Genomic DNA, 16619 nt, shown 5'->3' on the forward strand with positions numbered 1-16619 from the left:
AACATGAATTATTCTCAGGTAAACATGGAACATTTACCAAAATCTTCCCATTTGGAATCAATGGCAAGACCCTTATTTTACAAAAGAGAAAACCATGGTAGGGCCCAAGGTCACACTGGAAGCACAGTTGTAATGAAAGGCCAGCTATTATGATGACCTAAAGTTCAGTTCTGACCCCATATCCAATATATGACCCTTTCTTTCACACCACTGTTTAATAAAATCTAATATCCACAGATCATCCTGCCCATAGCATCACAGTCATAATGTCCCATAGCCAAACTGGACTTAGGACTCATGCCCCGCCCCCATTTCAGCATCAAAATGAGCCCCTGGAACTGGAAAGCCCTTGACTTCCACTTCTATATAGCTGAATACCTACTGCTAACCTCGCTGAAAACCCATCTGGGTCCCTGCAGCAGCCCTACCTCCCTGAGACCTAGAGCAATCCCTTTCCTTCATAACCCCATGTAAAAACTTCCTAAAGTCTGTCAGTCTGCACCTGGAAAACACCTTTCCTCCATGAAGGGAAGAAAGGCTAGAGGTATTTTCTAGGAGAACAAAGTACAACAGTGCAACTGCAAACTGTTTGGATGATGACCCAACAGTAAGCTATATATTTCACATTGCAGTGAAGAACATACTTAAATAGTATGTGTATGTCTCTGAAACTAAAATATCTTGCATGTGTATAGTTCATTCTAAGGATGTACGATATTAATTCTAATCTTTTCTAGTTAATTCCATTCTGTTTAACTTGTTTTTGTCTGTTTTGTTTTTTGAGAGTCTCACTCTGTCGCCCCTACTGGAGTGCAGTGGCGCGATCTCAGCTCACTGCAACCTCTCCCTCCTGGGCTCAAGCAATTCTTGTGCCTCAGCCTCCCGAGTAGCTGGGATTACAGGCACATGCCACCACACCTAGCTAATTTTTGTATTTTTTTAGTAGGAACGGGGTTTCACCATGTTGGCCAGGCTGGTCTCAAACTCCTGACCTCAGGTGATTCTCCCACCTCGGCCTCCCAAAGTGCTGAGATTACAGTTAACTTGTTTTTTATATGCTCATCCTGACACATTAAATTAATTTCAGTTACCAAAAGGTCATAACCTACAGTGTGAAAGGTTCAACTGGGTGAGCTAGAAGGCCCAGAATTCCCCACTAGGGCCAGAACGGCACGTTCTTTCCTGACCTGGCTTCTCTTTGCTCCCATCCTGCCATCTCTAAGCCTGAAACATCACCTGTCAATTGCTTGGGCAACAACATGAGCGTCTCTGAATCATAGCTGTGGGCAATCCTCCAGCACACAGACACCCACAGATGGCTCCATGCATCAGGCAGATGTCAGCAAAGGCTCCAGAGGCTTCTGATGCTACAAAGCACCCAAGACCAGGGCTTCAACTCCGCTAACCCAGGCTCCCTCTGGCTACCCATAATCCCCCACCCTCTGAGGAGAGCCCTCTACCTTTTTTTTCCTACACATCTTCCTATATATAACCCCTTCCACATCAGTCTCTGTCTTCCTTAACCCGTCTCCCAAAAGGGTCTGACTTCTGCCTGCTTCGCCAGGACTTCATGGTGCTCCACCAGATTCTAATTCACTTTTCCCAAACAGCCTGCATTAGCTCTACCGCTTCTTCCCACCCCACAAAGACTCCCAAGCGAGGACTGCACCAGTCCTGAAACACATCAAACTCAGCCTTCCAGGGACAGGCTCACCAAGAGTCTAGAGTGAAGGGAAGAGGGAGGGGACAAAGAAAAGCTACCAAAGTGAAAACAGGGTAGCTCCTGCCCTCAAAATCATGAGGAGAGAAGACAGCCTCCATTCAATATTTTAATAAGAAATAATACATGTTACCCAACGACAAGCCAATGTGCAAAGCAGGTAACATGCCAAGTCTTCCAGAGGATAAGGACCACTAGAGGCCACCAGGGCAGTGATTCTCAAACTCATTCTGACAGCAGAACTCAGGGAGGTGTGATATTCTATGAGGGACTGCTTGAAATGTTACCCCAGGAAAAGGAAATAAGCAAATACTCTTGGCTATCACATAGATGACACTTCATACTAAATTCCTGAATGGCTAAGTACAATGGATGCCAAATACTAAGGTAACAATTACGAAAGAAAACCTTACCGTTGAGAAAATTCTATCCAATTAACCAAGTCTGCTCGGCGCCTTGGAGGAGGGGGCCAGCCATCATTCAATGTCAGAACCCACACACATTACCCAGCTCCCAGAATACCAGGCTCTTGGGGAGCACAGTACGTGAGCCTCTGCCCAGAACCAGTCTTGAACAAGTAGGATGGGGTTTCCCAAAGAGAATAGTCAGGAGCGGAGAACAGCATGTATGATGGATGGTGTATGGGAGGAGAAACATAAACCAGCAAAGAGACAGACAGACCCATGAGAGTGCATCTCCATGACCCACCCAGCACCAGCACCATCATGGACCACTCAGACCTCTGCTGCCTACAGCCCTGCAACTAACCACTCACCCAAGGTCAGGGTCCAAATCAAGCCACCAAAACTGTGGCTTGCATTAATTATATCACCTGGAGAACCTACTGAGGACAGCTGAGTGTCAAAGAAATGCAATCCCAGTAACTAACTTAGAGTGTACCACAGCAAACGAGATGGCACTTTAACAGGAACATCTGGGCCAGCGAATTAGCAGCAGCATGACAAACATGATGCCATCAAAGCAGACACAACTGCTATAAACCTTCACTACAAAATCACCCTTCAACTTGTATAAAAAGAACGCATGTGTACTGGGCACAATGATGACTCAACCCACCAAAGGAAAGTACAGAGAAATGGCTTTAAACAGCAGCCGCTGGAGGCCATGGCATCTTGTCACTCCACTCATGAGCCGCAGGCCTGTGGGGACCCAGCAAATGGGCTCCCTAAATGTCTGGTCCCAAGGGAAAGCAAGCCCTGCTGAGTTGCTGAACAGCCCCAGGAAAGAGCTTTTCCTCACTGCCCAGCCTCCTTCCCGAGAGGCCTCCAAAGCAGCCGACTGGTAGTGAGCCTGAGGCAGGGGTGAAACAGAGATGCTGCAGACACCGCCTCCAGGCAAGGCCTGCCGGGCAGTCCAAACTCAGCTCCTGGCACAGCATCGGCCCTGTACCAACCCGCAGGGGAGAGCCAGGCAGAGCTGGAATCCAGTAACTGAATCATCCTCCCGTGAAAAACTCCAGCCTCCCAACAGCTCATGCAGGGGCGGCCACCGCCACCTGCTCCCCCAGTGCCCTCCCCGGGATATTGCTGGGTCCCCACCTCCATGCAGGCTGCAGCATGGTGCCCAGGCAGGGCAAGTGAGGCAGCCCAGGGGCATACAGCCACCTTACCTCCGAAGTTGGCCAGCCGGCCAATCCTCGTCACGGGCACCTTCCGCTCCCGGGCATGCTCGCTGAGCTGGAGGGAGACGAGAAAGAGACCTGTGGAATCAGCCAAGGGGACAGGACCAACTTTCAGAGGCTCCTGTTGCCCCCACATCTCCTCTCCACCCCACAGGCAGCAGCTCTGCCTGACAGCACACTCCACCAAGAGGAGGCCACCACATTCCTAAAAACCCCAGACCACAGCACCCAGGAAAAGTCCCTAGAGCAGGGCCCAAGGCCATCACTGCTATGGGTGGGAGCTACCTCGGCCCTCCAGGGGCCTCCCAGACGCACCGTCTGTTTGTGCTGCTTGTTCTCGGGGCGAGCCTTAGCCTGCCGGGCCTTCTCAATGTCCTCGGCTGTGAGGCCCCCAACAGGGGATTGGTCCTGGTGGAAGAACCTTCGCTGAAAGCCCGTGGCAGAGAATGAGTCTCTGGGGTTTGCAAAGAGCCTCCCGTTGGCCCTGCCCAGAGGGGAGGAGGCCTGGCCGGGGAACCCGGCTTCTCTAAAGGGTCCACTGGCCACGTAGGCAGGAGCTGGGCCCTCGCTGTGGGCATGACCCAGGGGTGGAGGCGCTGACTGGTCGGGAGCGGAGGCTGCAGAGAAGTCTGTGGAGGCTCCGGCTGCCTGCGGGACTGAGAAGTGGAACTCCCCTTCTGGGCCGTCGAAGTTCTCAGCAAAATATTCTTCATGTTTATCCTGATCCTGCAGGGAGCAAAGGCCAGCATTAGGAGAGCAAGAGCAAGCCAAGAGCTCCTCCCTGCCTGTCCCCTGCTGCCCAGGACAGCACACCACCAGCATCCCGCCCTCCCACCTCCAGAGGTGGCACAGTGCTGCACCTGAGGCCCGGCACCCTTCCCAGCCCGGGAGCCGGGACCTGGGCTCCAGCCCTGCTTCTGTTGGGGCTCTGCTGTGTGGTCCTAGATGGGACACTGAGCACCTACTGTGTGCCCAGCCGGGGCCAGGCCAAGTGCACACTACGCCCGCAGTGGGTTCCTCACCTATAAAACAGGGCCAAGGAGGCCTCCAGGGCTTTGGAGATGGTAAACCAGGGCACAAAAGACAGGGAAAGCTCTGAGAGGTGAACACACAGCCTAAGGCCAGCAAGGGGTGAGGGAAGCACACCAATGGGCCCACCTAAGCCCACAGCTCACTGCAGACATGGATGCCACCCACCAGCCGGGGTGTGCATGTAAGAGATTCTCACTGGAGAGATGGTCACAACCAGGACCAGGCCTGGCCGTCCCTAAGAGCTCAGGGTACAGGGAAATGGAGGGGCAGGGGAGAGGATACGCTGTGTTTTCTTTGTGATGGTCACCAAGGCCTGAGCTTCGGGCCCAGGTCCTTTCTGCTTCTGAACCAGGAGTGACCTTGAGTGAGCTCCTGACCCTTCTCTGCTACTGCCTCATCTGAAAATAGGGCTCCTCACAGTCACAGTTACTGGAGGCCACAGACACGGCCAGGAAACAGCACCCAGGAGCCTATAATTAGAACAGCGCCAGCTTCTAGAGGGAGACCAGTGGCCTGGATTCCCAGCTTCAACTGAAACAAATGAAATGCGCAGGGTATGCAGACAGCAGGATACCCAAGCCTCTCGTGCTGCTGTCTAAGATGTCACAGGATGGGAGGGAGGGGAGAGACAGGCTGTTACACTCACTTCAAAAACAGGAAACTGAGGCAAAGACAGCTGATGTGCTGGTGAAGGTAACCAGGCAGCAAATGACAGAGCTGGGATCCAACACCCAGGCTGGCCCTGCTGGCTGCGGCACTATTCTCAGAGTAGAAACAAGTTGTATTTACACCAGTGCGGTGGCTCACACCTGTAATCCCAGCACTTTGGGAGGATGAAGTGGGCAGATCACCTGAGGTCAGGAGTTCGAGACCAGCCTGGCCAACATGGCGAAACCCCATCTCTACTAAAAATACAAAAATTAGCCAGGCGTGGTGGCAGGCACCTGTAATCCCAGCTACTCAAGAGGCTGAGGCAGGAGAATCGCTTGAACCTGGGAGGCGGAGGTTGCAGTATGCTGAGATTGCACCGCTGCACTTCAGCCTGAGCAATGGAGCAAGACTCCATCTCAAAAAAATAAAAAATAAAAAACCACAGAAGTCATATTTAAATTCACAGAGCCCCCAGGGAAGCCTTGCCAGTGAAGGAGCCTGGGCAGGGCCCTCCTTCTGCCCCATCTCTCCCATGGTGGTCCCCTGGCCCTGTGCTACTAACACCTGTCGGTGTCGCTGTGGAAGCCCAAGGCCAGTGGGGGGGTCCCCAGGGCCCTGAGGGGACCCGGACTCAGTAAGTATCTGCTGAATGAATGTGGGAGCAACCTTGAGGGGCTAGAGGGAGACAGGCTTCTGGAGTCCGTGACCTTCCTCCCCTCAGTGAGAAGGGAGACACGGAAAAGCACTCAGGGAGTGAATGGCAGCGCACTGCGGGCAGCCACCCTGCTCCGGTGCCTACCCTGCTCCCGTGCCTCCTGGGTGGTGTGGCTCGTCACTCACCCCTACCTCCGAGTGACTGATGGGGAGGCCCTGCCCCTTCCAGATATGCTTTGGGAGCAGAGGGTTGGAGATGCCTGAGTAGGAGGCCCTGCTCGCCATTACGACTAAGGCCTGCCCAGGCTGTCTCACTCCTGGGCAGGCCCAAGTGAGCTGGGCAACCTCACTTTCTGAGTGTCCCACAGGCAAAACAACCAAGAGTGAGGCCAAGGCCCCACACGCAGGCACCAAACCAGGCAAGGGGAGGGCAAGAGCATGGAGTCCAGGCTGGGAGGGGACAAGAATTCTGGTCCTGTCACTCGTTATGAGTCCTGCAGCAAATTGCTTCATCTCAGTTTCCTCATCTGAGAAATGGGTGTGATGGTCCAGGCTGCCCCCATCCCAGGACAGTGGTGAGGCTCGGAGGAGAGCGCAGGTGTGAGGACTTCTGAACATTAAAGGCAGGCATGCTTAGTGACAGAGCCACTGTATCATCGTGGGATCCTCCCAGAGCGGCAGGGAAGGGCCTGCGGGTCCTAAACCTGAGATTGAGATGCCTGGGGGCTGCGACAGCCTCACAGCCTGCAGGAGGGCGGTGACCTTTGTCCAGAAATCAGCCATCCACAGAACAGACGTGGAAGGAGAGAGGCTACGACACAACCTCCAATGCACACATGCCTAAGCACACATACACAGGTGCACGCACACAACAGGCACACAAACACCCCCTACCCTGTCTCCTTGACTGTCAGGGAAGCTGCTGGCAACTGTGCAAGGTGACGCCATGGTGGGCAGTGCTCTGCTGTAGCCAGCCCTATTTATAGTCACCTCTCCAGCACACGATTTCACTGAAAATCACCCCTTGGAGGTAAGACGTCAAGGCTTCCTGGACCTTGGCACAAAAGGTCATCTCCTCCCCTAGATGGCACAGGGATGAGAGAGAGGCCGGAGATGAAGCTGCTCTTGGAAGGGCTGTGCCAGCTGCCACCAAGGAAAGGAGAGCCCCCAATCAGGAGCCCAGAGACCCTCAGCAAACTGAAGGACAAAAATGAGGCCAGGCCTTGGTGGAGGCTCAGCAGGCTCAGTGGGAAGGGCCTTCGAAGGCTGAGCCAGGCTGATGGACACATGGGCCCCAGTAAAAACTGCACTGTGTGTCTCCAAAGTGCATACACTGAAACCTAGCCCCTAGTGTGATAGTATTGGGAGGTGGGGCCTTTGGGAAGTAATTAAGTCATGAGAACGAAGCCTTTCTCAATGGGATTGGTGCCCTCATAACAGAGGCCCTAGAGGGCAGCCTTGCCCTCCTCCTGCCCCATGAGGACACAGTGAGAAGATGGCCATCTATGGATTAGGAAACAGGCCCTCACCAGACACTGAATCTTCTGGCACCTTAATATGTGACTTTCCAGCCTTTAGAACTTTGAGAAATAAGCGTGCATTTGTTTAAGCCATCAGTCTATGGAATTCTGTTATAGTTGCCACCGCCTCACACAGGGGCCCTGTCCCACCCTGGAAGGACCGTGGGACACATTAGCTGGTGGGCCCTCAGGCCCTGGCCACCACAGACCAGTTGTCTTGGTCACAGCCCTTGGTCTCCCCCAGAGCTCTAGGTCCCACCCTCTTCCTGCCAGCACCCCTCCCACTGCCAGGCCCCCTTACCTGCACCTTCCCCAGGAACATTCCAATCTGCTCCACAGCCGTGGACTGCAGGGCCCTGACCGCCATGATCAGCTCCCCTCCGATGCCCAAGTGCTGCAGGTGGGTTTCCACGGCCGCCTGGGTCAGCTTGACAAGGCCTTTAGCCACCATGATGGTGTCTCCCAATATGGCAGCCATCCTTCAGGGCTGGAAGAGAGGAGGCCAAGTCAGGGGAGGCCCCAGGCCTCTGCAGGCCAAACCCACACTACCAACTCCACACCAAACTCTGAGCAGAAGGTCCAGAGGGCTGGTTTTTCCACTGATCTCCCCTTCTGCTAAGAGATAAGAAAGGGCCCAGGGCTCAAGGGAGGCTCCACGTGACTCTGGACACTGCAGGGGAATGGAGCAGAATAAAGGCCGTTGAGTCAGTGGTGCGGTGTGCTTGCTGCTTCCCACACATTTCCTCACCTGGGCCTCACAAGCACCCTACGGAAAACCTGAGGCACAGACAGGTGGTGTGATTCATGATTCACAGCAGAACCAGGACTTGAGTCAGGCGCACAGACTCCTAGTCTAGGGTTCTTCCCTCTGGACCAAAACTGTCTGTTGGGACAGGAGCATCCAACTCCCAAAGAACTTCCCTGCAAGGTCCAGGGGACCACTCAATGGCATTGGTGCTCCGACCCGAACCCTCAGGGGCTGAGGCTGCCTGTCCCTGCCCAGCCACCGTTGCTCTGCCCAGTGAGGCCTGTGACAGATATCCACAGACCAAGGGACAACCAGAGCCCCTCCCTGACCCCTCAGGGTCGGCCCACCCTCAGCTTCAACTATTCACCAAACTGATGTTTTCAAACTGCAGTCCAGACCCACAGTGCAATCAATTTGGAAGATCCTAACCACCATTCAAAAGAAATGAACAACCACCACCAAGCATCACCACCACCACCACCAAGCAACACCACCACCATCACCAAGCACCACCACCACCACCGAGCACCACCATCACCAAGCACCACCACCAAGCACCACCACCACCAAGTACCACTGCCACCGCCGCCACCACCACCAAGCACCACCACCAAGCATCACCACCGCCACCACCACCACCACCACCAAGCACCACGACCAAGCATCACCACCGCCACTGCCACCACCACCACCAAGCACCACCACCACCACCAAGCACCACCACCACCACCAAGTACCACCACCACCACCACTAAGCACCAACACCACCAAGTGACATCACTACCATCAAGCACCACCACATGAAAAGGAAGCATCAAGGAGCACTATGGGTAGCTTTCTTAGTTCACATGTCCTACTTTCAAAGTGGCAAATAAATAAGCCATCTAAAAAAGTACACACTGAAGAGTACTTGGTTGTGCCTTTCTTCCTACCTAAACAGTTGTATCCTACATACCCAGTGAACTCCCAACTGGTGCCAAGCCCCACCCTAGACAGTGGCGCCAGAGCCAGGAAGCAGAGATGGTGAGTGCCCACTCTGCTGGAAGGAGGGCCCGATAAGGGGAAATACCCCACGGATATATGGCCCTGCATACTGGGAGACAAAACCTGTTCTTCTCAAATCAATAAACACAGACTGCTAATAAACAGATGCTGCTAATAAACACAGTCTGTCATTTGTGAGCAGAATAACATGTAGAATCATTTCAAAACCATAGCCTGTACCCACCCCCCTTTGACAAGTATCGCTGACCTACTGTTCAGGGGCCACACCCACACTTCCCCTTACCATACAAAGTGAACCCTTCACACCTCATCAACATCAGGTACTTTTTTTTTTTAAGAGAGGGGTCTCACTGTGTTGCCCGGGCTGGAGTGCCACGGCTGTTCACAGGCATAATCATGGCACCCGACAGCCTCAAATTCCAAGGCTCAAGTGATCCTTCCACCTCAGGCTCTCAAGCAGCTGGAATTACAGGCCCGCACCACCATGCCAGCTTAACACCAGGTATTTTTCTGCAAGGGAGTCTCTGCTCTCATAGAAGTAGAAAGGAGGGAAAGGGAATAACTACCAGAAGGAAACATCTGTCCAGAACTTTTCTCACCTTCTGTTTTCAAAAATTAGGTCTTAAAACCCTACTTCTAATGCACCACAATCCCAAAGTGCCTCATAATTCAACGATCCCACAATTTTGCTGCGAATCCCTTCCACGGGTATACCAAGAACCAGGCACACAGCTACACCAGGAGGTATTTTCATCATGATTTTAAAGAAATAAAAGCCCTCAAACACATGTAATACACAAGTTAAAAATCCTATCAGTACCGTGACTTCATCTGCAAGTACCAGGCCCTCGCTAGGAACACCAGTCTCCCACCCACCCTACTTCTTCCTGCCGCTCCATGAGCATGTTTTTGGGGTCTCGCCTGTGAGTAGCTGAAATGGAGTGTTTGGGCTCTGTGCCTCCTTGGTACAGCGGCCTCCTGAAGGCCTCCGTGTGCCTGCCTGCTCTCCTTTGAGGAGGGGGCAGCCAAAAGAATGACCATAAATAATAAAGCAGTGGGGGTGGGAGACAGGTGCTCATGTTTGGGAGTGTCCACTAGCCAGGCATGAAACCAAAATAAAAAGTCATCCGGAGGTTCCTTCGACACAAGTTCACTGACCTCTCCCAGGGCTCTGGGCTAGTTCCTGTAGGCCCTGGATGAACCTACCCTGGCCCAGGGCTCATGGCAGTGTGGCATGCCCGTACCTCTATAATGGGCACAGACACCAGGGAGACAGCTAGAGGCCAACTGATGCTGACACGCCAGGATCAGAGGCAGAGTGGAAGAGACGACCTGGAGCCGAGACGTGGGGCTCCAGGCCCACATCCACCAGCTGCCGCTGCCCAGCGTGTGGCTCGACCTCTTCCGCCCCTCCTCAGTAGCTCAGTACGGAAGGGCTCTGGGTGCCTCATCAGACCCCTTTTCTGGTCCTAAGGTGCTAACCTGCTCTAAGGGGCTTTTGTGGGGTTGACAGTCTTTTTGATTTATTTGGGTGGCATGACGGTTATTTTTGGCTATACTACGGCAATGGCTACTGAGGAGTATCCTGAAACATGAGGATCAAATATTGACATCTGAGGGGCTTTATTATTAGGACTATTAATGGAGTTGATGCTGGTTCGGTGACTAGTTGAGCACGATGGAGTTGGGATCATGATTGAAGTAAATAAATGTCTTTATTGAAGTGTCTAGAGAGAAAAAGAACCGTGATAAATGCAGCTTCCCAACCCCCACGGACAGGGGTTGAGAAAGCTGCACAAGGCTGTGTTCCCGCCACAGGAGGGCGTTTTCTGGCTACACTTTCACTCTGACCTTTCAGGGACACCGTCTCACTCATGCTGGAGATGAGGCTCCGACTCGGGGATCCTGACCTGCACAAGAGCTGGAAATTATCTGGGTCATGGGGACCTTCAAATCTAGTCTCCAAAACCAAAAGACACCCCCACAGGCTGTCTAACCGGCCAGATACAAGAAGATATATCAATAGGAAAATGAGTTGTGTCCTTTTTAAAAATGAATTCAACAGTCAATCCTGACAGACAGCAGATGAGAGAATCACACCCTGTCCACTCAGGACCCACTGGGAGGAAGGAATTTTACTCTGAGGATCCCTTATATACTCCAAGTCCCCCCTTCACAGCCAGAACTCACTGTCACTCATCTCCTCTATGACAGCAGGCCAGGGACATCGTCTGCATTACCAAGCCACTGTTCAATCTCCTCCGTAAATACAGAGCACAGCATTGTAAACCAGCTCCTCGCCAGCAAAGCATGGTGTCTGTTCTAAAAGCCAAGGACCCACCGTCCTCTAGTCTCTTGCAGTCACATTGCCACCAAAGCCTAGACATGACTGGTATAAGAAGCTAGAAGCAAGTGGCACAAAAAGCCTTTCTTCTGGGCAAAGTGTGAACCGGGGGGGACGGGGGGGCGCCAGGGAGAGTGGGAGCCAGGGAGAGTGTGAACTAGGGAGAGTATGAACCAGGAAGAGTAGGAGCCAGGGAGAGGCGGGGAGCCAGGGAGAGTGTGAACCAGGGAGAGTAGGAGCCAGGGAGAGTGAGACCCAGGGAGAGTGTGAACCAGGGAGAGTGGGAGCCAGGGAGAGCATGAACCAGGGAGAGTGGGAGCCAGGGAGAGTGTGAACCAGGGAGAGTGGGAGCCAGGGAGAGTGGGAGCCAGGGAGAGTGAGAGCCAGGGAGAGTGTGAACTAGGGAGAGTGTGAACTAGGGAAAGTGTGAACCAGGGAGAGTGGGAGCCAGGGAGAGTGGGAGCCAGGGAGAGTGTGAACCAGGGAGAGTGGGAGCCAGGGAGAGTGGGAGCCAGGGAGAGTGGGAGCCAGGGAGAGTGAGAGCCAGGGAGAGTGTGAACTAGGGAGAGTGTGAACTAGGGAAAATGTGAACCAGGGAGAGTGGGAGCCAGGGAGAGTGGGAGCCAGGGAGAGTGGGAGCCAGGGAGAGTGTGAACCAGGGAGAGTGAGAGCCAGGGAGAGTGTGAACCAGGAGAGTGTGAACCAGGGAGAGTGGGAGCCAGGGAGAGTGTGAACCAGGAGAGTGTGAACCAGGAGAGTGTGAACCAGGGAGAGTGGGAGCCAGGGAGAGTGAACCAGGGAGAGTGGGAGCCAGGGAGAGTGAGAGCCAGGGAGAGTGTGAACTAGGGAGAGTGTGAACTAGGGAAAGTGTGAACCAGGGAGAGTGGGAGCCAGGGAGAGTGGGAGCCAGGGAGAGTGTGAACCAGGGAGAGTGAGAGCCAGGGAGAGTGTGAACTAGGGAGAGTGTGAACTAGGGAGAGTGTGAACCAGGGAGAGCGGGAGCCAGGGAGAGCAGGAGCCAGGGAGAGTGTGAACCAGGAGAGTGTGAACCAGGCAGAGCAGGAGCCAGGGAGAGTGTGAACCAGGGAGAGTGGGAGCCAGGGAGAGTGTGAACCAGGAGAGTGTGAACCAGGAGAGTGTGAACCAGGGAGAGTGGGAGCCAGGGAGAGTGTGAACCAGGAGAGTGTGAACCAGGAGAGTGTGAACCAGGGAGAGTGGGAGCCAGGGAGAGTGAACCAGGGAGAGTGGGAGCCAGGGAGAGTGGGATTCAGGGAGAGTCCACGCTGAGAAGCCTTCCCCAGGGCAGCTGTCTGCTGCAAGCCTAGCACCCCAACCACCTATAGGTACCTCCTATAGGAAGTATGTCCCAAACTGACTTTACCACCCACACCTCATCCTCCCAGGGCTCCCACCCTGAGGAATGCGGCCACCACACACTTCTTTCAAGCCTCCTCCCCTGCCCTCGAGCATCTGATATTCCCACTGGGTGATGCAGCAACCGTTCACCATGGCTCTGCCCTTCCCTCCACTGCCTTTAGGTTCCAGCCAGGCCATCCCATTCCTGGAACCAGAGAGGCTTCCTCCCGCAGGCCTGTGCACAGGGGGCACACCTCCTCTCCTCCTCCCGGATCTCAGCAGCAACATCACCTCTTCTGGGAAGGCTTCCCCAACATGCCTCCCAGCACCCTGCGCCCACCCCCTCCAGCGCAGCAGTGACTACTTCCTGAATCTGCCTAGCTGTCTCCCCAGTCGGATGTCAGCCACAGGACAAGGACTACAAGGACCATCAGCCATAGGACAAGGACCACATCTGTCTTCTTCTCTCCAGCACCGAGCACCATGCTCAGGATTGAGCAGACAGGTCATCAATATTTGTCAAGGAAATGAACTCAGCTGGTCCCTCCAAAGTTTGAGAAAGCCTGCTATTCTCTGGCTGGCTCACACCTGCTGGCAACTTTTACTCCACATACAGAATCAAGGGCCTCTCAGGAGGCTGGTCTGAGGCACTGGTCCTTAAGCTGCTGCGAACGTCTCAATCACCTTAAGACAACTCCAGAGTGCTGGGCCACACCCCTAAGGGTTCCGTCTCAGCAGGTCTGGGGTGGGGCCCGGGAATCTGCATCTCTAACAAGTTCCCAGGTGCTGCTGGCACTGCGGGTCCCAGGAACTTACTTTGAGAACCCCGGTTCTGGAGGAAGAGAGGGAAGGGAGCAGAGGTGGCCCATGCCTATGGCCAGGCAGGACGCCTCCACAGAGACCCTTTCCTAAGAGTCTCCCCCTGCAACCCTCTTCCCAAGAGTCTGGCTTTGCCCTTAGGCTGAAGTCTTCCACCTGCCCCTTCTTTTTCCATTATTCTTCAAGAAACGGAAAAAGGAAATCAAAAGTGAATGAGCTTAGAGACCGTGACCCACAGAGCAGACCTCCAAAGGCTCTCAAGACTGTCACTTCAAGGATGCTTTGGCAAGGACTGTTTAATGATATTCAGGACACCATGAGGGGCTGGCAGTGGCCTTCTGCTCCCCTCCCAGCCAGGAACTGTCTTTTCACTTTGGGCATGAACATTCTCGATTTCTAGCCTGTGTGGGCACTGAAACATTCCTTTACATCCTTGAAATTTTTCCTTTTTTACTCTTAGAAAAAGAAAACAATTGACTGTTTCCTCCAAGGACTCACAAGAATGTATGTGTTGAGGCAAAGACTTCAAACTTCTGAACCAAACTCCATGAGTCTCTTTAGATGTAACCTTCACCTCAGTCTTTATGATCACACACCAGGGAGCATCACTCAAACATCTCGGGCAACTCCCGGCTTCCATCTCGCGAGGTCCAGCTTCAGGGTCTCTGTCAGTAGGTCCTGAAATATCCTCACCTGCTACCAGTTTTCAAAGACAACTGAACACACGAAGAACCCAGGAGCCGAGAAAGAGGGAAAAAAGCCTCCGTCCTTCCCCTGTCAGTGAGCCCCAGCGCAGGCCTGCTGAGTGAGGCCTTCACAGTGGGAGCCCAGGAGCCTGTACCCAAGAGTCTACCCCAGGGCTGGGCTCTCAGAGCTGGCCCCAAAGAGCACATCTTCCAGGAAGTCCCCTCTCCCCTTCTCCTCAGGCCCTGCCTGGCAAAACCTGTCCAATTACATCTCCCTAAAAATGGATGTGAACATTCACTACAAGAATGTAAACATCACAACCTTGCCTAAGATTAGTTAGCTAAACGGTAGAATATTCATAGGAGGGCATGCCACACAGTCATTAAAAATGACACTGTGGGCCGGGCACAGTGGCTCATGCCCGTAATCCCAGCACTTTGGGAGGCCAAGGCAGGTGGATCACGAAGTCAGGAGTTCGAAACCAGCCTAACCAACATGGTGAAACCCCACCTCTACTAAAAATACAAAAGTTATCCAAGTGTGGTGGCATGCGCCTGTAATCCCAGCCACTCAGGAGGCTGAAGCAGGAGGACGGCTTGAAACCAGGAGGCGGAGGTTGCAGTGAGCCAAGATCATGCCACCGCACTCCAGCCTGGGAGACAGAGCCAGACTCCATCTCAAAAAACAAATAAATAAAATAAAATAAAATAACACTGTGAAAGGTGTTTATTGACAAATAAGAAAGTGTACTATATATTCCCGGGAAATAAAAAGCAGGTCACAAAACTATCATCTTTCCTTTTGGAGCAGGAAAGGAGAGAAGAAAGGGAGGAAGGTGACACGAAGCAAAAACAAGAACACTGCTTTTCACAGAGTGGTGGGAAGACAAATCTTTCTACAGCCTTTGTACCTGTATCTATATTTTCTAAAATATTCTACAAAGAACATGAACTACTTTTACAATAGAAAATAAATGTTATAAAAATAATATCAGGTTGGGTGAAGCAGCACATGCCTGTAATCTCAGCACTTTGGAAGGCCAAGGTGGGAAGATTGCTTGAAGCCAGGAGTTTAAGACCAACCCGGGAAACACAGGGACATCCCCATCTCTACAAACAAAAAAATTAGCCAGGCGTGGTGCTGCACCTGTAGTCCCAGCTACTCAGAAGGCTGAGGTGGGAGGATCGCTTGAGCCCAGGGATTTGAGGCTGCAGTGAGCTATGATCACACGACTGCACTCCAGCCTGGGTAACAGAGCAAGAAGACCTGTCTCAAAAAAAAAGTAAAATAAAAGATAAATAAAATAAAAATAATCTTAAATATCTTTTGTTAAAATTTTAAAAAGTAAGCAAGCACACAAATGTATTCCCCATCCCCTAAGTGCTTGTCCAGAGCAGAACGGGCGAGGGTTAGGCAGCAGATTGGAATGGCATAAACATTGCCTCTCCTTGTTTAGCCACTGTCCTTCATCAGAAGACAACTGCTCCTAACAGGCCACCAGGCGGATGGAATGTGGCACCTCCACATTGGAGAGAGAGGCTCAACTGCCCTTCTCGGGACAGTGGGGAAAAAAATCACTTGGAACAAGCAGCGGGTCTGCCTGCCTTCCCTAATGTTGGCCTCTGGGTTAAAAGATGGAAATAATGAAAGGGTGCTTACCCCTGATCCTCAAAAAAACAGGATCCTAGTTTAGAACTGGGCAGTAAGTGCAGTGACCACATTTTTTGCAACAAAAATTAAGATACATAATTAGTGTCCTTCCAGGGCAGGGGTTAGCAAACCATGGTCCTCAAGCCAAATCCAGTCCTACTGCCTGCTTTTTTATCAATAAAGTTTTACTGGAACACAGCCTGCTCACCCATTTATAGAATACGTATAGCTCATTCGTTTACATATGTATTGTCCCTAGCTGCTTTCTTTTTTTTTTTCTTTTTTGGCTACAACAGCAAAGTTCAGCAGTTGCAAGAAAGATCTATGACCCATAAAGCCAAAAATATTTACTATTTGTCGACTCATATTCTAGGACAAGAGTAAAAACCACAGCTGTCCCAGGAAATTTGGAAGGTCACCAGAGTTGAATGAGAACACCCCAATAAGGCTCGTGTTGGGGCAAGGACCCCCCATTATAGTTCTGCTCCTGACCCTGAGAAATGGGCTCACCTCGCCAGACACAGAGCTGCCCAACACCCACAGGCCCCCAGGTGAAGCCAGAGAAAGGCAAGCCACCTGTTACTGTATCATCCAGGCCAGGGTGGCCCCTAAGTGCTGCTCATGAAGGGGCAGGCCTGGGGGGCTGGGAGGGGATGTCCAATGCCAACTTCCTGTACAGCTCTCCTCCCTCCTCCTGCCGTTTCAGGAGGCTCACAGCCTAACTGCAGACACCCGCATTCCCCCTCCACATTGTTGGTCCACGGCTTGGGCTTGGGCTGATAATAAAATCA

The 16619-nt window shown here is 52.7% G+C and overlaps 1 protein-coding gene across 5 annotated transcripts in view; it reads right to left on the bottom strand.

Annotated features, from left to right (window-relative positions):
• The window catches only part of COQ8A (coenzyme Q8A), a 46918-nt gene that overhangs the window by 18240 nt on the left and 12059 nt on the right, over nt 1-16619 (bottom strand). For all 5 annotated transcript variants that reach the window (XM_054467837.2, XM_054467821.1, XM_054467791.2 and 2 more), the window contains 3 exons: nt 7521-7706; nt 3678-4088; nt 3351-3417 (listed from right to left, as the gene is read on the bottom strand). In XM_054467837.2, the coding sequence (XP_054323812.1) occupies nt 3351-3417; nt 3678-4088; nt 7521-7697 (655 nt within the window). In that variant the 5' untranslated portion in view covers nt 7698-7706. The remainder of the gene's footprint in view (nt 1-3350; nt 3418-3677; nt 4089-7520; nt 7707-16619) is intronic.

This window comes from Pongo pygmaeus, chromosome 1, assembly GCF_028885625.2.
Source record: "Pongo pygmaeus isolate AG05252 chromosome 1, NHGRI_mPonPyg2-v2.0_pri, whole genome shotgun sequence".
Taxonomy (NCBI): Eukaryota; Metazoa; Chordata; class Mammalia; order Primates; family Hominidae; genus Pongo; species Pongo pygmaeus.